The sequence below is a fragment of the Tinamus guttatus genome, unplaced genomic scaffold, assembly GCF_059628265.1.
Source record: "Tinamus guttatus ecotype Peru unplaced genomic scaffold, ASM5962826v1 Tinamus_guttatus_pri_ptg000503l, whole genome shotgun sequence".
Classification (NCBI taxonomy): domain Eukaryota; kingdom Metazoa; phylum Chordata; class Aves; order Tinamiformes; family Tinamidae; genus Tinamus; species Tinamus guttatus.
Genome location: NW_028289037.1, coordinates 1,381,195 through 1,402,483, shown reverse-complemented (window position 1 = coordinate 1,402,483; position 21,289 = coordinate 1,381,195). Strand labels below are relative to the sequence as shown.

The window sequence follows — 21,289 nt, the reverse complement described above, 5'->3', positions numbered from 1 at the left end:
TCCCTTGGAGTCGTGGCACAATGGCCTGCGAGATGATCACACTGGGAGAAAATAGTTTATTTGCGCTCATGTAGATCAGTTGATGGGAGTTTTTAAATAGTGTGTTTTAGAGGAGAGCTGTGGTATAGCAAGCTCACAAATGAATATTATCACCTCGCGTTGGGCTTTCATCCTTTTAAGAAGAAAAATGTATAATGTCATGTGGGAACACTTAATATTTGTAATACATAGACCAAAATGTTTATTACATAGGAATTTATAATTCATCATGAAGAGCTTTCCAAGATTTTTTTTTTTCATTTTGAAGCTTTTGCAAGATGAGTAGACAAGTAAAAGAAATCATCTCAATTCTTTGAAAACTTATTTACTTAATATGTTTCTTTTTAGTGCAAAACTGAAGTCAACAAATGTGCCAAATAATTTATCATTCTAATTTCTGATGGCAAGAAGAATAGCAGTTTTATATGTACCAGGATTCTGGTTTGGTAAATGCAGTTAAATTAAATTATGCCAATTTGAAAGTCAAAACCAGTTGAGTTGCACAAGAGCATGCTTTTTCTGGTCAAAATAGGAAACATTTGGGATATTTTGGGGGTTATGTAAAGACTTTAATTTGTAACCACACTGTGTGTGCTCAGTCTAAGTGGTAGGCAAGAATTGTTGGTCGTGCGATTTACTGTTTCTTCAGCACATTATTAAAACCATATTACTGTGCATAACTTTTTATTTTGAATGATAGTTAATCTGAAGTAGGATTAATTCTTTTAACATTTTGATAACTTGAAAAAGACATGCTCATAGCATTTACATACTAGAGATGGCCAGATGCAAATGCTTTTAAATACAATTTATTTAATTTTAGTTATTACCTTCTACAAATAAAAGGTACTTGTTTTTTTGTGATAGGAGTGAGGGATCAGGGGTTGCCCTTTACACAATTTGTGATGTTAGAACTTAGAGATGAGCTCTTGGGCCATATAATTAAAAGAAATTAAGAGAAGTTAAGAGAAGTTGGAATGACAGTCTGATGATTTTTTTTCCAGATGGAGTTTGAATTATTTGAATAATTTCAATTATGTCAGGCAGTAGTTTTTTCATTTTAAATTTTTAATGCAGGATCTATCAGTATAGCAAAAAGGTTATGCCCTACATTTCATATTGCAAGTAAGATGTACTTTAAGTATGATATACTTGCCACTATTGTGATTTAAATTTAACTATATTTTGAAATCAGTTAAGTGACGTCTTGCTAACAAACATCCACCAAAAATTTTAAATCATTTGGAGTTCCTGATTAATTAAGACCTTCAGTTTATAGACCTTCATTTTCTTTGTTACCTGGTGCACAAATGATGTGGGGCTCAGATTGTTAAACAGCATTTAGTGACACTAAAGCCTCTAAGGCAGCAAGGCTTTAAAGAAGCAAAAGATTATCTGCAGTTCTGGCCCTTGGAATCTATGTGTTCTTGTTTCATGAACTCATGCCAGAAATGAAGAAGTCCCTGCCAGACTCTTACTCCTCAGTAGTATGTTTTCACTTTCGAAGTCCTGGCATGCAGATCTCAGTTTCTTTACTTAGCTACTAATTCTTCCTTTCATTTTATGACTTGCTTTACAATGTTCTTGGCTTGGCAGTACTGTGAAAATTGGTGTTGGTGAGTGTGTTCTTGCAGCAAGAGTTGAGCTAGTGTCTGTTTGATGAACTGCAGTGTCACTGGCTGAGCTGCTTCCTTACCATTCATCTCATATGGGGTAGGTTTCTACCTTATGAACTGCACTTTATTGACTGCTACTAAAATTCATGTCTGCTAGTAGCTTAACTGACTGCAGCAGGATCAAAATGTCTTCAGTTGAATATAGCAGAATGAATGTTGTGTATAATTTAGTAGTTGATGATTAACATATTGTCTTCTGCTTGTAATTTCAGGCTGGAGGATCTCAAGTGATCTTTACCAACCCACTAGAAATTGTCAAGATTCGATTACAGGTGGCTGGAGAAATCACTACTGGTCCACGAGTTAGTGCCCTCACTGTCCTGCGGGACTTAGGCTTCTTTGGTCTCTACAAGGTAACTTTTTCTGTGTATCTATATGTGATTAAAAGCCAACTGTGAATATCTCAAATCAAAAGATTTTGGTTTGACTGGAGTCATTATCTTCATAATGTGGACACAATGTACTTTCTTTGGTTCTTCATTGTAATGAGATATCTTCATTTTTCATTTTTATTCAAAGGAAGATACTGTTCGTTTTCTTCTGGTTGTGTTTTTAAACATGTGGTTCTTTTGGATCTCATTAGAATGTCTTTTATCACTTCAGCAGGTCTGGATTTAAGTATTGTTCACTGACGTTTAGTCAGTGATTCCTCATGTTTTATCTGCTGTAAAAATAGACTTATTTTCATGACACAAAGCCAACAATTTTGGAGCTGTGCTCTTGATCTTCTGAGTTTCATACAGCAGCTTTTCCAGATGTCATCGTTAATCTGGGGATGGGAATTAATTGCAGTGCAATAACTACTGAAGAAATACAGATGATGGGAGCCCAGCATAGAAGCAAACCACTAAAGCTTGCCCTTGGTATTTTAGAAGAGCATTACCACAAATGCTGTTGAGAAAAGCTGTTTTTAAAAGCGCACACTATGAACTCCATAGTTCTTCTGCTTTCTCCATATTGGCCTCGCATGCATGCATCAATACATACATACAAATAAAACGACTGAGACTGAAGTAGATATGGAGGGATGTGAAATCTCTAGAATGCTTTGAGAACCACAACACACGGTTTTGAAACAAGAACCGTAACAAATGCCACATACTGCTGAGCGTCATGTGGTGTTTCTTCAGATTCCGCAAGGTGACTTGCAGGCCTTGCAAGACTCGACAGGAAAAAACTTTGGTAGTGTCCATTTGTCTGAGAATTTCCAGTGCAGCCAGCAGCATTCCTGTTTTTCTTATTTACAGCACTGCAACTGTAAACTGAAATAAAAGAGGCTGTATCAATACCAAATGGCCCCCATCCCCCTGCCCCACGGTACTTAAATTTCAGCTCCGTTTTTAAGTGTGCAATCCTTTTAAATCGTTCTGTTAGCATCACAAAGAGGAAGGCTGCCCATGAGGAGATGTATGTATGTTTTGGCCTGGAGAGAAGTAGCAGGTCTGAATAGGATTTAATAGGGAGTTGCTTTTCCCTTTAAACTGACTTGCTAATTTTTTAGGTGTTTTACTGAAGGATGCTATTGTACAAACTCCTAGTAAATGACATTATTATGGTGTTGATCAGGGCAGGCATTTACAACTGAAAACATGGGTATCGTAAACATATTGCATCCCTGAGGCTGCAGAGGAGCAGAGGGCAGCTACTGACTTTTACTTGAACTAGTTAGAACATAAAATGAAAAAGAATGACAGACTAGTTGATTAAAGTAGCATTTATTAATATTATTTTTTCCTGAATGCTCTGTATTTGTTAATGAGCTGGGTTTGTTGTATTCTTACATTTTTTAAATGGCACTATTGTCTCAGGTCTCAAAAATGACTTATTTCTGTGTTTTAGAGTAGGCACTTGGGATTATTAACCAGGAATATACCTTCTTCTGCACAGGAGCTAGTTAGAGCACCACTTTGCGTTGAACAGGCACTGACATTAATCACAAGCTAACAGAGCTAACTGGTTCATTTATCAAGTCCATTTACTTCCACAGAACAAGGTCCTACCAGTGGGCTTGTTACAGCTTCGCTGTCTCTGTGCCACTATCTCTCCCTGCTCCTTGTGTGTGCAGGTAGTGAAACTGATGAACACTAAAGTCTCCTCCACCCTACAGCTCAGCTTGAATCTAACCCAGATCAACTCAGTAGCTTCTTAAAATGTTTGTGCCTATGTGAAGGGAGGAGAGGCACCGTGGCCTGAGCATCATTCTGTGCCAGTTTTACACTACAGGCATGGGTTTGTGGAACAGCGGTGCTCGCGACAAAGCCCACTCCTCTTCTGAATGCTTTTCATGCAGGCAGCAGCACCAGTGAGGATTAATAGCTCATTGCCTGTAAGACCCCAGCCTTGGAAAGCACTGCCCGGAGGGACGGGTGGTCGGGCAGGAGTTTCGGCCCGAGAGCAGGTTGAGAAGAGCTCGCTGCCCTTGCCAGTGCTTGTAGCAAGTGAATTTAGGCAAATCATAATAAATGATGTAATAGGTAGAATTTAGAGTGTTTGGGTTAATTTGGAATGCTTGTACTCTAAGCTAGTCAAATCATCTTTAAATCTGTAAACCAGAAATGAACATTTTTAATCTGTCTCAGTACTATTCATTCTATCCACTCTAACCTGAGCAGAACTTCCCTTTGTATCTTAGTTTTGTTTTAGCGTTGTCATATGTATCCTTGTAAAGGTGCATCTGAAGCACTACCTGTATTTTAGTAGATATAAGTAACCCTGCAAAAGAATCAGAACAGATAGTTGTTTGAGAAAGTATTTTTGTTTGCACCTCTTGAAGTATTTTAACATTTTAATTAAGCCATTGATAGGCTTAATGGGCCTTCATGTAAATATTTTACCTGCTTAAACACTGGTTTATTTTGGTGTTGGCTTAGATACAGTTAATACATTTCTTTTGTGAGTGTTGAAAGCACAATAAAATTCTAGCCTTTTTCTTTCAGGGTTTTTCATTTGAAATTGATTTTTTTTCTTTACATGTTTTTAAGTCTGTAAATGCAATTATTTGATTGATATGGCCTGATTTTTTTCTTTTTTGTCTTTTTGCTAAAGTGAGTTGATTGCAGTTTTCTACAGCAGTTTCCACGACGTCTCAGTGTCTGGGCATCAGAGATGACCACTCAAATAATTCGTGTCTGATGTTTGGATTAGCGGGGAGCAAATGCTCGTAGTGCTGTGCCCCTGATAAAAGCTGGAGGCCACTGCTGTCCAGATGAGGCCAGAGAGGATGCAGCAGTGTGAAACGCTGAGGCACAAAAAGTGCTGTTGTCCCCTGTGCAGAGGGACAGGATCCTTCTCAGTGGCTCACAAAATTCCCGTAAAGGTCTCGTTTTGGGGTGGGAAGGGATTCCCTAGCCCCTCTAACCTAATGGTTCTCTGGTGGAATCCACAGGCAGCAAAGATGGATTTCTCTCAACCTGCGATGGCAGAGAAAATAGTCTTGTCGGGATGGGAGTAAGTGGAGGGATATCCCATACTTAACAGCAAGACAGGCCTCAAACTGTGGTGTTAAGCTGAAACTAACTTACCATAATGATACTTCCTCAAAACAGGAGCACAGGTATTTTTAAGCAGTTGTGTTTTGTGACAAAAGAGGCTGTGCCTAGAGCTTCCCAGTGCGCAGGCCCATGGGGGATCCGCAGGGCTCGCGCGGCCTGTGAACGTGGGTGACTCGCAGCGTGAACGAGCCTGGCGGGCCGGGAGCGCCCCGCGGCGGAGTGGGCGCCGAAAACGCGCCCTGTCAGGAATCAGCCTTCATGCAAGCAACTCTGACCACAGGAGATCAATCCTGCATGCGCTGCTTAGTCTCTGTGAATCTTTTATGCTGAATTTCAGGAGAAAATCTCTTATGCGTCCTTTATAGTAATCATCAGGGAAAAAAATATATTTTTATTACTTACAGCTGCAACCAGGAGATACAAAGAAATATATATGTCAAACCTAGTTACATAAGGGAAATTTCTGCATGTCTTAGCAACATCTATTGTTGTTGTTAAAATTTGTATATTTCATATTAATTTCTAACTGTTAAATGCTTGTGGATTTTAAAACACCTGCACACTTCGATACTGATAGTTTCAGCGTTCCTCGCTTGCATTTACAGAAAAAAATATTCACAAAAAAATTTAAAAGTCTCACATCAACAAATTAACACAGCAAATATTACATATGTTAGGTAAAACCTTTCTGCATCAGATGGGTGACTTGTATGTTTTGTTTCGATTGTCATTGTCACAGTACTCAACAGTCCAGATGAAAAGCCGTCCCTAAGCACCGGTCTCCGTGTGTTCTGGTCTGCGACGAGCGTGTCCTTGGCAGCCCTCAGCTGGCGCGTTCTGTGGCAGCAGGGGCGCTCCGCAGGGCAGGGCCGTGGCCCTCGCCAAGGTGCCGCCCCAGGGTGACCCTCCTGCGCCCTCCGGAGCTCCCTCCGCGCCACGGCGGCAGCGTCTGTCTGGGGCAAGGGAGCTCCTCGCGGGCATGGTGCTCCACGCGTGGGCTCCACCAGGGTGAGGGAAGCAGCCAGTTCCCTGAGGGACTTGCTAGGACAGCTTGGGACACGGCTGGCCAGGCCTTCTCCCCTGCTTGGCCACTGACCCTGCCAGGACTCGTTATGCAGAGCTGCTTTCTGGCCGCTCAGCCCCAGGCTGTTCTGCTGCCTGTGCGTCTTCCAGCCCGACACAGGGCTGCATTTGCTCTTCTGAGCTTCGTGCTCCTCCTGTCAGCCCGTTTCTCCATCCTGTTGAGGTCCCTCCGACTAGCAGCCTCTCTCTCCAGCACATTAACCACTTCCCCAGTGCTGTATGAGCTACTAATCTGCTACAAGTGCTGCCCATATTCCCCGAGGCCTGGCGAGAGTCAAGGTGCACAACATCCACTGCTTTCCTCTATGCACAAACCTGACAGCCCGCCTGGCCAGGTGCAGTCTGGTGAATCTGTGCTGCTTGTTCCCTCTTTCTCTTTTGGCCTGCTTGGAAGTGGCTTCCAGGAACATTTACTCCATGAACCTGCTTTGGATTGGGGTGTTTCTGACCAGCTTTCAGTCTCCCAGATCTTCCTTCCTGTTATTCTTCCAGATGGGTGTGATGTTTGGCTTTTTCCAGTCATCAGAAACCCCTGGTTGACTTGACCTTTTGAAGATAGTAGCAGCTTCCCAGCAACATCAGCACCTTTGGAGGTATCTCACCTGGTTCCACGGATTGTACACGTCCAGATGGATTAAGTGCTGTCTTCCTCTGCTGTAGGTAATGCTGCACTCCTGCAGACTGTTACAGTAGCCTCATGCAACTAAAAGGCTCAAAGGCAGAAGCAAAGAAGTAATTTCTCTATCTTTTCCATGTCCTTTCTCGCTAGGTCCTCTGCTCATTTTACTGCCAATGAACTTAGAGATGCCCTCTTCTTCCCTTCACATCCCTCCTAAATCCAGCTCCAGCTGAGCTTTGGCTTTCCTGACTCCATCCCTGCACACTCGGGCAACGCTTCTGCGTTTCTCCTGGCAGGCGCATCTCAGCTTCCCTGATCCTTTCTGCATTCGTTCTCAAACATGAGTTCCCCGTTTTTCAAAGCTGTCTTTCTGCCACAATTGCTTAGCTTTCTGCACAGTGGAATGGCCTATCCTTGTGCTTTGAGGACGTTGTACTTGAAGTCAGGTATTAGTGTATATTTATAACTCTGAGCGTTTTAATTTGGTGAGGAAATGCTGTCGTGATGCTTAGAGATTCTGATCAGGCAATTCAGGTCCATTCTCTTCTCCTTCTCTCCCTTCACCACTAAATAATTTTCCAGACCACAAGGAATTTTTAATCCTTTCAACTAACCGTCCGTCATAGTGCATGGAATAATTCAAAGTCAAAGCTGCCTTCTAGGCTCACTCTGCCTTCTCGGGCTGTTAAGATACTATCAGTTTGTCATGATACCTAGCTTAGAAATAAAGGAAGACCTAAGTTAACTTCAACAGTAAGGTTTTTTGCCAGAAAGCTTACTAGGGCAATTGTTACTTGAACCCCTGTTTTTTAAAGCTAGAAAACATAGTTTTTCCTGTATTTATCAAAACTTCTGGAATATTTGTGTTAAATAAGCATTTTAAGACATTGTCTTCCTCAGAACACAGCTGCTGCTCTGGGGAGGCACGTTGCAGCACTGAGGCTGAAGGAATTTTGATTCTTCTGTTTGTCTCTTTCTGCCGGTAATTGCTGCTGGGAAGGCGCTAGGGCATGGAGGCTTATGACTAGTAAGTTCTTCTTTCACTGCTGATATTCTGGAGATGTAGCTGTACATGACAGCTATTCTTAAAATATAAAGAGACGGTATATCCCAGGCAGGGAGAGTATCATTTAATCCAACTCAAAATGGCATTTATGTTGGCAGAAGGGAGAAAGATACGTTTCTGTTTCTCAATATTTATAATAGTCTTTATTTAATTTCTGTTCATGAAAGAATACTGAAAGACGAGCTAATATACAAGTACAAGATAAGCTAATATATTTTGTCCTCTGCCTATCTTCTACAGTAATATGCATTAAGTCCTGTTAAAAACAGTTTGATTTATTATACTCTGTTGGTTTCCAAATACATCTTTAACATATACATTTAAATACACAGTGTGCTTACTTATTTTGTACATCATAGAAACTCAGGTGCATATAATATTTAACACAAAATGTTTAATAAAGCATTTTTCCTTTTACAAATAATCATTCTGGACGGTGGTTTACAGCACAGCAGACAGTATCACTTGGTAATTTAGCACAACTGATCCAGAGACGATGGCAAGTTATAAGGTAGTAAAAGATCCTTGGCGGAAACGATACATTGGTTGTGGTCATGTTTATGATCACAATTACGAGAGGGTATTTAGCTCAGGTTCGTGTTTTGGCTGATACCGCCAACGCAGTTTACATTTCCAGAGCTAGTCAGAAAAGCTTCCAAAAGTCTGTTCTTAAATTTCTCCCTTCTTTTTTGTCCACCTCATAGACTGGCTTCTGGCGTGCTGACATGGGAAGGGTAATCTCAGTTGACAGGAGGTGCAGCAAGCTCCCACCTGATAGCTTCTGGTAACAACAAAAGTATTTCGTGTTTTCAAGTTGCGGCTGTACAACAGAGTACCACATGCAGTAGTGTATTATAATTTGCACCCGTTGTGTATTTGTGAACATGTTCTTATATGCGAGTGTGCGCAATTCAAAAGTTGCGTTGAAAATAACCAGAAAAGCCCTTCCATCTAAGAAGTTCAATAGTTTATGTATGGGAATGCAATCGTAATTGCTGGCCCAGCATTTTAAAAGTTTTATTTCTCTAACCTGATGTGCTAAATCACTTTCATATATTAATTGGTATAAATACGTGTGAGTAAAGTCCTATCGCAGCTTTTAAGGCAGTGTTGCTTAACAGTAGAATAAATTGCAGCCCCTGAAAGCAAACGCCAGCGATATTTGACTGACTCTTTCCAAAGCTATTAGGTGCTGCCGGAGCTCTGATTCCAAAGGGTTAAGTCTGTAGCAAAACCCAAGAAGAATGCAAAATGATCAAGAAATGACATGCTGCCTATTGTTTGCAGCTATAGGATCAAAATAACAATTATACATGCCAAATAAATTCTAAGCCTGCAAAAGGAGAGAAAGAGGGGGTGGCTGCAAGTGCAGGTGCCAGGAGCATTAAATAACCCTGCAGACAAGGTGCACCTCTGTTGTCTTGCGCGCGGCGCTGCCCCGCGCTGGCATTTTTCCCCCGGCCAGACAATGCGCATTCACTGCAGGAGCCCGGCCCGGGCCCGCGTCTCCCAGACCTGCCGGCTCCTTGGGCCCAGCCCGACACAGAGGTGCCTTTGTCAGCGTAATTACCCTCCCCTTGTCGCAGAAAGAGTTTGTTTAGAGCCTTATTTGCAGGTAGAGCTGGTATAAGCAGGAATTAGCATGCTAAAGAACCTGCCCCGGCACTGACTCGGCCTTATTTGTGAGAATCTTTAGGCAATCAGGATTCTTTTTTTTTGCCCCCTCCCCGCCACTAGTTTATTCAGTGAGATACTATCCAAGATTAAGAGCTTTAAGGTTATTAAAGCGCGGGAAGATGGGAGCGCGGCGGCTGCTGCGCTGGGGAGGCGCACGTCGCGGTGTGCAGCATCCCCACCAATTTCATGCCTGGCAGGGCTGCTCTGGGGCTGCCAGGATAAACTGGGGCGGATGATCCCTACCGCTTTCTGGGGATTGATTAAAACCCCCTTTTGGCTTTCAGCACGTTGTCCACATTAAAAAGGTGCGAGGAGTAAAATAAATGTTTCTTTTGCTTTTCAAGATACTGCGGCCAATCTTCCTAAGCCTTCCTAATTGGCCTGGGCTGGTTGCGGATGATTAACTCTGAGTTAAATGAGGCCTGCTTTTAAACATGCTTTCCCAGACTTGAAGTAGAGCGGCAAGGGGAAACTTCAGGCTCTTGCGATATTGGAACGGGGCCAAACTGGGTTATTATTAAAGTGGATCCAAGTTTGGATCCCAGTTTTGTTTACCGTTAGCCAGCCTCATTCAGGGATACCCTCTCTCCCTCTGCACCCAAACGTACATTATTAGCCATATTAATGGTGATATTAGCGATACTAACGTGTTATTTCTGCCTCGTGAAGGAAGTCCTGTAATGAAGGAGGAGGAATATTAGCGGTTCAGGTTGAGTTAAGGGTTGCTTGCAGTTGGAGTTTATTGATTTCCCTAAGTTATTTTAACTACGTAGAGATATTTCAGAGTATGCGGAAAAAGGCGTAGAGGAAGAAGCGTGCGCAGTGTTTTAATGACACCATTGCAAAGAAAATAAAAGTGATGTGCCCTGAGGGCAAAGGCAGCGTGGAGATTTGCTCTGAGGAAAAGTGCACTCTAAAAATAAATCTTTAAAGAAGCCGTGGTAGCGTGTGAGTGTTTCAGGAGAAAATTCAATTTTTCTTTTCCATATTTTTTTTCATGCAGAACTTGGTAACCCCTCAGTCTTTCTTTTTATGTGCAGATTAAAGCTATGCTGTAAACCTGGCTCCTGTTGCGGCATGAGAGGCCGCAATTCTTGTGTCTGCACAGAATACAAAATACGTTATTTATTTATACATTAAAGGGGAACTGGGCTGCTTTGCAGGTAACTTTTGGAGGAGATTTTAGTCCAGTGTTTGTTTTGCTCCCTGTCTGAAAACTGCAGCCAGGCCGGCTCGGCAGCAGGGTGGTTTGAGTATCTCTGTGGCGTTTTCTTTAGGATCTAAAAGCTCTTTAGGGTATCTAAGAAAAGTGTAACGAGAACCAGTGACGGCGAGCGTAAATCAGACAGTTTCCGTGGAGAAACAGGGCAAACTTTCTTAACAGCAAAAGTAATTAACCGTTGGAAGGAACTGTCAAGGGAAATGGCAAATTCTCAATTTGAGAATGTCAAGAAATAAGTTGAGAAAATGTTCCAGAAAGAGCAGGATCTGAGCAGAGTTGTACTTGCTACCCTAGGTAGCAAAGTAAAATCTAATGGTCTGTGACACACAGAAGGCCTGATATAGTGGCTGTTTCTAAGCATGAATTGAATTTTCTTAGAGGCATTCTCTGCCTGCAGACTACTCTTACGGGCATCTCCTGCGAGCCAGCCTGCGGGAAGCGATCTTAGCAAGCTGCGTCCCGCTCGCCGCCCGCGCCTTGCCTCGCTCACGGGCGCTGTGGACCCTGCGTGTTGGCGTGCGCGAGCGCCCGGCCTGCACCGCTCGCACGGGAAGGGCTGTCCCTAGCAGCAGAAACGGGACCTCCAGCAGGGCTCGTGAGTGCATTTATCCCTGCTGTGTCTTCCTGCTAGGCTGAATCCTGGTGCATTTGGACTCTGCTATTTGCTGGGTCTCCCCGCTGAGGAAAGGCAGGATCCCTCTTGGACTTGGAACTTGGCTGTTATTTGATATTTTACTTTTGTAGTGACCTTTTGCTTTTTACCTTGCTTGAAGAATAGTTGATTGCTTGCTGCACCCCAAGACTTCTCTTGCCTATTTGCCACCGCAGTCCTTAGGTTTGAAATCAACTGTATTGTCTGTAACTTTGTTGTCTTTTTATACTACTTATGGAAAATGATAGAAGGGTCAATTTAAGAGTAAGAGATGAAATGTATTTGAAAACAAACTGTATCCTGCATCATTTGTACTTTAAAATCAAGTAAATCATTCTGTTGTTATTCTAGAATTGGTCTTGGAGATATATTCTCTTTCGCTCTTTTCCTCAGTGCATGTTGGGTTACCATGAATCACGTTGTGTAGATGTATGGACTGGGCACTGTTTATTTCCAAAAAGCATTCTATTTTAAGTGGGAATGAGAAGGGACAGACCTGTCCTGTAACTCAATCATCTTCTTCAGACATATCCTAAACTTCTTGCACAGTTGCATGGCTAGATTGTCAGCTATTTACAATTCGTAGAAGTGTTACCAGAGCTTACGCCAACACATGACATTTTCTCTATTGCCAGCAAATAACTACAGTGTTAGGGATTGAGGGAGAACAAGTAGACAAGATAAATACAGTGACAGAACTTACTGAACCAAGAAACAATACACACATTCCTCAGCAGACTGACATACACGTGTCTCAAAATTTTAAGAGGAGAAATTGCTTTTTTTTGTATTAGCCCTTTGCAACAAAAGAAAAAAATATGAAGTAGCCTTGTTCTGTGATGTTCATCGTTCACGATGGTAAATATGTTTAGTCTCAACTTGTTCTCTTTCCTTAAAACAGGGTGCTAAGGCATGTTTTCTGCGTGACATCCCCTTCTCTGCCATTTACTTCCCCTGTTACGCTCATTTGAAATCTTCTTTTGCAAATGAAGATGGGAGGATTAGCCCTGGATATTTGCTCTTGGCTGGCTCAATAGCTGGTAAGTGCCCAAATTTCTCCTGGCTTCATTGCATTGCCTCTGCAGCACTGGGGCTCTGGCTGGGAGAACTTGTGAAAAGCGTGGAAGATTCATACCTATTTTGCAACCTGGTGCCCAAATAAGAGAAAGATCCGTGGTTATGCTGCAACATTGAGCTGATGTGAAAGATACTGTAAGTTCCTGATGTCTTCATAGAGTTCAAGAGGAAAAGGGAAGAGGAAGGTTTAGGTTCTGATATTTTGTCATTATATATCATCTTACGAAGTTGCTGTGCAGTTCTCTTGTTTTGCTTTGGTTGGCTGACTGGCAAAAAAGTGATTTATAAGTAAAATCACCGAATTCTTGAAATTCTTTATGATCAAAGGAATCTTGAATTTTGGTATATGGCACCCAAAATCCTTGCTAGCAATATAGCTCTCTGAACACACTGTGAGCAAACTCTGACAAAATGACAAAATCTACTTACTATTGACAGTATCCCATGCAGTTGAATGGGATTGACTTCATAATCTGACTTCATACTTTCTCCCTCGGATTTTGTCCTTTTTTTTTTCTTGTATTAAACAAGACAGATTTAGCTGTAGGCTTACGCTGAACATTTTTAAGGTAGAAGATGCAATGTAAAAGTAAAGCTGAACCCATGACTATGACAAATGGTAGAAATGTAAGGGGCTTGAGACAGGCTTGCTGTGTTCTGCATAGAACGAAAAGCTGCATGTGCTGTGTTTTGCTGGAAGGCAGTCTGGGAAGGAGTCACCAGCGCGGATTTGAGTGGCTTTGCACAGAAGAGAGCAAGCAGTGCTGCTAGCTGTCTTATGTGCACTAAGCTGTTGATACCGAGTGTATTCTGAAATGGGAGAAGAACTGAATGGAGCCCGCGTTTGTTCTAGTCTGCTACAAAGTGGACAGAGTAGCCAGATAGTGCTTAAATTTTCATGGATGCATCTGCGTGTGTCAGAACTAAAGGGAGAAGAGGGGGGATGTGCATTGTAGCCTGCGTTTGCCTTGTGCCTGCTGCTCAGTCTGTCCCTGGCACGGAGCTCCGGGCGCCTCAAGAGCCACTTTCCTGCTATGGCCAGGGGTCTCGAGTTCCTGTCGGGGCACAACTGGACCTGAAAGCGTTTGCAGCAGGACTGCCAGGCAAGGTAGAGCTCCCATCCACACTCGCAAAGCTGCTGTTTCCATCATGTTCAGCCTCACTGAGCTGCACGAACCCTCCTGAAGAGCGGCAGTTGTGTTAGGTGAGATACGCTGGGATCCGCTGAGGTAGAAAAGTGGTGGGGAGACACGAGTCCCATACAGACAGGTAGTTTAGCTGTGTTTTCCTAGTTAATTTTAAGTGTTCTTTTCTCTGGGGAAAATCTCCTCAAGTCAGGATAATGCACGGGGTTGTGTCTCCCAAAGAGCATGGACTTTTTTATCCTACGCACGTGGGTGTATCTGCATTTCAGACAGAGCTGAGGCGTGACTGTGCAGATCAGCGTAGTCTGTCTTGTTGAAGCACGTAGCTTCTGCTCTTTGGGTTTGCTCTGTATGCGGGTGCTTACAGTCCAGACGAACAGACCTGACGCTAGAAAACTCAGCTTAGAAAATCACTTGTTCACCCCCATCCCAAAACAGAGCCAACCTCTAAGCCCCCCAGCAGGAGCTTAAATCTAGCCAGTTTCTCACCCATTTTAATGGGACAAAACCATTTTTGAACTATAGATTGTATTTACAGACCTGAAACATAAGCTGGCATTTTTAAGCCAAGTCATTTCTTAGATTTTCCTATTTTTCTCTCTCTAGCCATTGTCAGGTGATTGCAGACCGAGATAACTGCCTCTTTGAAGTTCAGGCACAGAAGCAGTCTTTATTGCTGCTGATACGACTTACCAAACTGGCTATAATGCGAATTTCATCCAGTGTTTCCTGTGAATTCCAGTCCAAGTTAACTCTCATGAGCAAATTACAGTATTAAAGATACAACATTCATCAAACTTTCTACGAAAACAAGATATTTCTTTTATTAGGTACAAGTGAAGTGTGATGGGGGCATGTGTGTCAGCTCTGTGTTTTGCCACAAGGAAGTCAAGGGCAAGATATGAAAAAAACCCCACATCTCAGATTATGCCTGAGACTGTGAACGGTGCCTGCTGGTCTCAGGGATGGTGTCTGGGCCTCTCAGCTTTGGCTGGGGATTTCACCAGCTCGTTTGATGCTGAGGCCTGTTTCCAGGAAAACTCCAGGGACTGGGATGTTCAAGCTGGCTGTGCTGACAGGCTCACCTGCATTCTTTTCTGGTGGATATTTCCTTCCTTCCTGTTTTTTTTTTTTTTTTTTGCTAGGGTCGCGTGCAACAAAAATTTGCATGTCTTCTATTTTGATCTATTTCTGGTGTTCACTGTTCCCCAGGTGTCTCAACCTGTTGTGCCACAGCATTTTCTGAGGAGATGATTCTCATATCAACTGCAGGATCTCTCCTTAATTTCCTCCATCTGCCAATTGCTTCCGTGAGCTTCCTTCTCTTCTCCTCAGTCCTCTTTTTTACTGTCAGCTCCTGCTGTGTTATTTGTCTTATTCCGATTGTAAGCTCCTCAGGGCAGCGACCTGTAAAGCTTTATTTGTCTGTAGAGTATTTTGTGCTGTATAAATAGCTTCTAAAGACAGGCATAAAAAATCTTTAAATGCAAAAAAATCCCAGTAATAACGAATGCCATGTAAGGAGGTGGAAGTCAGTGGATAGTAAGCGGAATCATTTCTAAGTATGTCCTTTGGTTTTCCTTGAAAACCCTGGTTGGCTTTTGAAGGACAAAAGTCCAGCTTGGAATTGAACACTCCAGCAATATCCTGGAGCGGGTAAGCGTAAGCAGAAAGGAATTTCCCCGTTTCTAGAGCTGGGAAATCTTCACCAGGTTTCGCGCGTTCCTGCTGGCCTGGCTGCGGGGGCGGCGTGCACGTCGGGTCGGGGTGCGGGGAGGAAGAGCCCTCGCCGCGGTGACCCGCGACGCTCGCTCGGCTCTGCGCGGGGCGGCAGCAGGGCCGGGCTGCTGCGTGAGGCCAGACCAGGCTGGTTTGGACAAAAGTTGCTACAGGATTAGTGAGCCTAAAAAATAGCAAAAGAGATTTATGTATCTGCATCTGACCTTGTTGGTTTGGAACAGATGCTGAATGGAAAAGTAATGAAACCATCAGAGACAGCGTCTTCTGGGTACAAGCTCGCTGCTTTTCTTTTCTTTTTTTTTTTTCCACGTTTTTATTTCCCTGAACCTGGACAGCCCTAGTTAGGACAGGAATGCCTTCAGAAGTACCGTCCACTGGTAATTTGCTATTTGATACCTCCACTTGATTATCTGCCAGGGTGAACTTGAACCTTCCCTTGTGTGCCCTGCCGAGGACGCGAGCTGCGGCCTCGCTCTCCCGCCATTCCTGCGCAGAGGAACGGCCTTTTGCTGGCGCTGCGCACCAGGTTGTGCGGGTGTGCGACATGAGGCGGCGTGAGGCGGCACGGGGCGGCGCCGGCGCCTGCCCGCGCAGAGGGCGGCGTGGGCGCCCCTTGGGGCTCACGCGGCTCTCTCGCTGCCGCAGGTATGCCTGCCGCCTCCCTCGTCACCCCCGCGGACGTCATCAAGACGCGGCTGCAGGTGGCAGCCCGCGCGGGCCAGACCACGTACAGCGGCGTCGTGGACTGCTTCGCCAAGATCCTGCGCGAGGAAGGGCCCAAGGCGCTCTGGAAAGGAGCCGGAGGTGGGTGCAGCCGTGTGCAGGACCCAGCGGTTTTTGGCCCAGCTCCTTCTGCCTCTCACGAGATGTTTTCTTTCCTTTCAAGCTCGTGTGTTTCGATCCTCACCTCAGTTTGGTGTTACTCTGGTGACCTACGAGCTGCTGCAGCGATGGTTTTATGTGGACTTTGGGGGAGTGTAAGTATGTGGCGTCTGGGCCCGGAGCCGCACGCCATCCTGTGCGGGTCCTTGTGCTCCGGACGTGTCGGTGCCGAGATGTGGGGCCTGCCGGAGCTTAGAGCACGCCGAAGGGGCTGTAGGTACTGTGTAGGCCACCTCACACCTCTCAAGGAGGTGTCCCCAGCAAGACACGGCCGTATTTCATGTCACCGTCCCCAATGGGGGGGACCTGCGTTAGCGCAGACAGAGACACTGAGGGGCTGAACTGAGGGGGTGGGGATGTAGCTGCAGCGGGGATGGGACGCGTTAGTGCTCTGTGATTCAGTGTACCTGGTCCTGGGAATGGGCAAGGGGGGAGATGAGGTGAAATCCTGCCCTTAAAATCTGAGTAAAAACATTACGAAAACATGACTCAAAAAACATTGGACCAATTTGCTGTTAACTTCAAGAATTTTTTGTTGATCATTCTCTGCCCAGGTTGCTAAGCTGAAGACTGATGGTACAGATGGGTATAAATCTCACTGATTTAACTTGTCCTGCCAGGATCTGCAGTGGGGAGCAGCGGTTCAAAAGCCACCCCAAAATTTATTTAAGCCCTACCTGGTTCCTGGATTGGTGGCACATTGTAGCAGGAAGTTCTGAAAGTCAGCGCCCCCCACTGCAGATTTGATTAATGCACTAAATATGTTATCTCTATTTGACCATCCTTTATCTTAATTAGCATGAAGGCAGCTAACTTCTCTGGAACATTTTAGAACTGTAGCATTACATTGTAGCATTTAATCTAGTTACTTAAAGTGAGATGCCCTCAGATGTCTCATTCTGAATAATTTTATGGAGGGGATTTTTTTGAATTCTGGTTTTACGCTACAGAAATTAATTTATTATTATTACTGTTATTGTTTTACAGAAAACCAGCTGGATCAGAACCAGTTCCTAAGTCTAGGATCACACTCCCTGCTCCTAACCCCGACCATGTTGGTGGTTATAAATTGGCAGTCGCCACTTTTGCAGGGATTGAAAACAAGTTTGGACTCTACCTACCTCGGTTTAAGCCATCGCCACCTACCTCAAAGGCTGCTGCAGCAGTAGGACCCTGAGATAATTGCTGTAGGTTTTTTGTTATTAGTTGGGAAAGAGCCACTTTTCTAATTGGTTAATACTTCGTTCCTTTAGCTTCTCATGATAAAGCAGTTTAGCTTCATTTGAGTTTTAAGGCAATTTTCATCTTAAAGGTAATCATTTGTCTTTGTGCTTCCTTAACCAGATCACTGTGAAATTCTTACCAGTTGTTTTAAGTTTGGGACCATGAATGTATTTGTCCACATCTGACATGTGCTTGTGTTGGGAAGACACTAATTTTAGGTTCCGTTTATTGGGGAGGGTTGGGTGAGAGCTGTGAACCGGATCATCTTGCAGGCAATGGCTGGTTGCAGATTACCAGAGCGGATGTCACACGTCGTCACTCAGATGGAAAACTCAGTGGAAATCACGGTGCTCCAAGCAGAATGATTTTGACTGTACATGTAAATTGGTTATAAACTTAGTGCGTGTCTGTAGAGGTCAGCAAATATATACCCGGTACCTAAGTCTGCCAGTACAGCTTCAACTTTTTAAATATGTACACGCACAAGTTCTGTTTCTGGATTGTATTATGAAGCTTTTATGCGGAACATGTTTTTGTAATGGAAACCACATTTATAAATGTTTAGCCGTTGTATTATGTTACTGGTATCAAAATGCTCAAAAGAAAGTGTTATTGTCCATAGTCTTTGCACTTTATGGCAGAACTTTTGGCATTCTATTACACATACAAGGAAATTTCATAACTAGGTGCCTATCTTGGGTTGCTGGTATTTGGAGTTCTGTTTGTATATGCACTTCTAGTAAAACGCTGCTTGTTTAAATAACTGCAATAGAAAATTCATGCACTGTATCAATGGTACCTGCCTTAACTGCTGGCTTGTAATTGGCAAATAGATGGTTTCAGATTCTTATTTACTTCATTGAGTCAAAAGAGATTAAAATACTTTAAAACAAAAGATTTTACTTATTTTTTTGGTGCCTTGCACAGTGTTTAGAAAACTATATATTTATGAAGATAGAAATAAACCTTTCAAAGAGAGATGCACACATGGTATTCTGTACTGGAGATGGCAGAGCACATCACGTTTTGATCAACTTAAATTGTCAGGTTAGGTGTAAGATCAAGGAAATTTTGGGGTAGAAGGCTATAAAAGCACCTCGAGCTTCAGCACAAATTTATCTGTATCCTCCTCTGTAGAAAAGGGATGCTTTGACATAGATGTCACTCATTTTTTTTTTTTCAGTCAAAAACCAGAATTGACATCAGCTTTGGGCAATTTGACCTTTTCCTCCTGTTGATTAATTTGTTATAAAGTTTAACCACCCGGTCAGTTTAAGCCACCATTGGGTGTCTGCAGTGGTGGTGCCTAAGATCTGGATGAATTCGGTGTTTATAGAATATTTGTTTGGGGGTTTAGTTTGCCTTCAAAGCTGACTGCAAACTGAGGAAATGCGCAGATGCAGTTTTTCTGCAGAAGTTAGCCAGGTGTCTGTTAGCACGTCATTGTATTACATATAACTTGTGGAAATACTAAAGTGGAAACTGCTGTAGAGCATTTGTGTTTGGGCCACCAGGAAAATTACTGTCTTGGGCTAACTGAGTGTCCAGGTTCCAGCGCGGTGGGGTCGGGACAGCACAGGATTCCTTGGGGGCAAGCAGAGAAGCTGGTCCCTGCCTGCAGGTGTGTCCCTGGGGCCAGAGCAACCTGCGAGCCTAGCGCAGAGGCGCAAAACTTGCTCACTGAGAGCTGCCTGTGCTGGACACTGAGATTTTTGTCCTCATTTATCCTGTCAAAAAAAAAAGATGTGGAAAGTCAGGAGCTCCAGGAGGACTCCTGCAGCTCGGCCACCCAGGGGGATGCAACATTCCTGCTCGGGATGTTGAGGGGCCACGGAATTGTGAGGCTGCCTCACAAACAAGCAGAGGCCCCGAGGACACTGTTTGTCCTTGCTGCTTTCTGGGGGAGTTAAGCAAAGGGTGGGAGGAACGGGATAAAACGTAACCTCACTTGCTTCCTGCAGCCCAGTAAACTACGACTTACCAGAGGAAAAAAAAGAAATGTTCCAATACTGGATATCTTACCTGGTGGCATGGAGAGGTGGGGGGTGTCCGCACTGCCCCTCCAGAAGCTGAGGGGTGCTCTTGGCCTGGTCCCTGGGGACAGGGTTGGGTTTAAGCTGGTTTAATGTGGACAGTTTGCAGGGAGGCTTTTGTGAGCAAACATACCACAGACTTCAAAAATAACTTGGGCAGGTTTTTCTAAATCTGCTAAAAATACGAAACCCAACAAACCGCTCTGCGTCCTTCTTAGGAGGGGACAGTTTGCTCAGGAATGTCCCTTCCGTCGGCTCCCCACTGTGTATATATATATGTGTGTGTATGTACATGATGTATGTGTGCATGGTGCACTGCTTACCCGTGCAGCTCCTTGCTGCCCAGAAAACAGCAAGGAAGCAGGAGGAGCTAGAATCGGCCAACTTTGGCTAATTCTAAAAGCTGATGTGAAATTCAGACCCTGGATGGTCTTCAGTTAAAATACTTGCCATTTTTGCACAAGCATGAAGATGATTGCTGGAGACAGTGATCAAGCACCAGTTATTTAATGGTTAAGAACGCAAAAATCTCAAGATGCTGGTATTGTGTCCCAGAGAGTCTCTCACGTATCAGGATGTGAAACCACTAGCACATACTCATGTTACTGCAGAACTAGGTCTACTTAGGACCATGAGGGAGAACCACCCTTACCCTAGTTTGCCCTGGACAGATGGCCCTAGGAAAGGCACTGGGCAGCCTCGAGCTGGACGGATGCTGCTGCTACTGCCCAGCGGGAGCTGCTCCACACTGTGGGACGCCAGCTCGCACCCAGGGGATTCCGGTGTGTTTGCCAAGACTCAGTTGGAGATGGAGCTTTCGTCACGCATCTTGTGGGAAAGAGCTTCTTCCCAGCGTATCGTTCCCACAGCAGTGGAGAGATGCAGCTTGTAGGAAAAATTCACGCTGTTGTGGGACGGGGCAGGGGCTCTTAGGTTTTCAGACACAGTGCATATTTGAGCAGCTGAGGGTGAAGCCCGGCAGGCAGCACTCTCCACTGCGGCAGAGCCACCACGAAGCATTGACGATGCCCTGTGGCTGTGGCACTGAATCGCTGTGACCCAGCACCATTTGTTCCTCCTGACTGGGCATCTCTCTGAAGTAACGATCTTGAGGCAGCTTTGCTGAGCCTATTCTCGAGCAGCAAATGCTTGTTCTAGTGGCCTCTCCTGGGAAATGTCCACCATGCTTTCAGACCCACCGGAGGGCCTTTTCCCCTTTCAAACATCTCTGTGTCCAAGCAGTATTGCTTACACGCTGCTCTCAAAGCAGCAGGCCTGGCATTTTGCCCCTGTGCTGTGGTGCTTTACAGGCCCGGAGCAGAACATGCTGTGTCTCAGCCACGCTGGCAGACACATGGGATTTCAGCCTTGGGTGTCACTGCTTTGTTATCATGGGGCCTCCTGAACAGAGCACGTGCCGCAGGGGTGACACAGCCCTGTGGCCCCTTGCAGCTGGGCCTGGCATTCCTGCCCCCCAGGGCCACCTGCCAAGGGTCTCCGCTGTGTCCTCCCTCCCACAGCTCCTCTCACGCTCATGAGTGTCCGGCCACCCCATCTTGCCTTGCATTTGTGTTGCTGGAGCCTTGGCCTTTTACCCTGAAATTGATGAAGACTCTGCTCTTCCCTTCAAGCAAAGAAGAGTCAGCTCCATGTATGTCCCCAT

General features: G+C 44.4%; 1 protein-coding gene across 2 annotated transcripts in view; it reads left to right on the top strand.

Moving 5' to 3' along the window:
* The window catches only part of SLC25A13 (solute carrier family 25 member 13), a 96,148-nt gene extending 77,660 nt beyond the window's left edge, over positions 1–18,488 (top strand). For both annotated transcript variants that reach the window (XM_088533465.1, XM_088533466.1), the window contains 5 exons: positions 1,928–2,068; positions 12,427–12,565; positions 16,133–16,291; positions 16,374–16,464; positions 17,357–18,488. In XM_088533465.1, coding sequence (XP_088389591.1) covers positions 1,928–2,068; positions 12,427–12,565; positions 16,133–16,291; positions 16,374–16,464; positions 17,357–17,546 — 720 coding nt within the window. In that variant the 3' untranslated portion in view covers positions 17,547–18,488. The remainder of the gene's footprint in view (positions 1–1,927; positions 2,069–12,426; positions 12,566–16,132; positions 16,292–16,373; positions 16,465–17,356) is intronic.
* Positions 18,489–21,289: the final 2,801 nt, after the last annotated feature.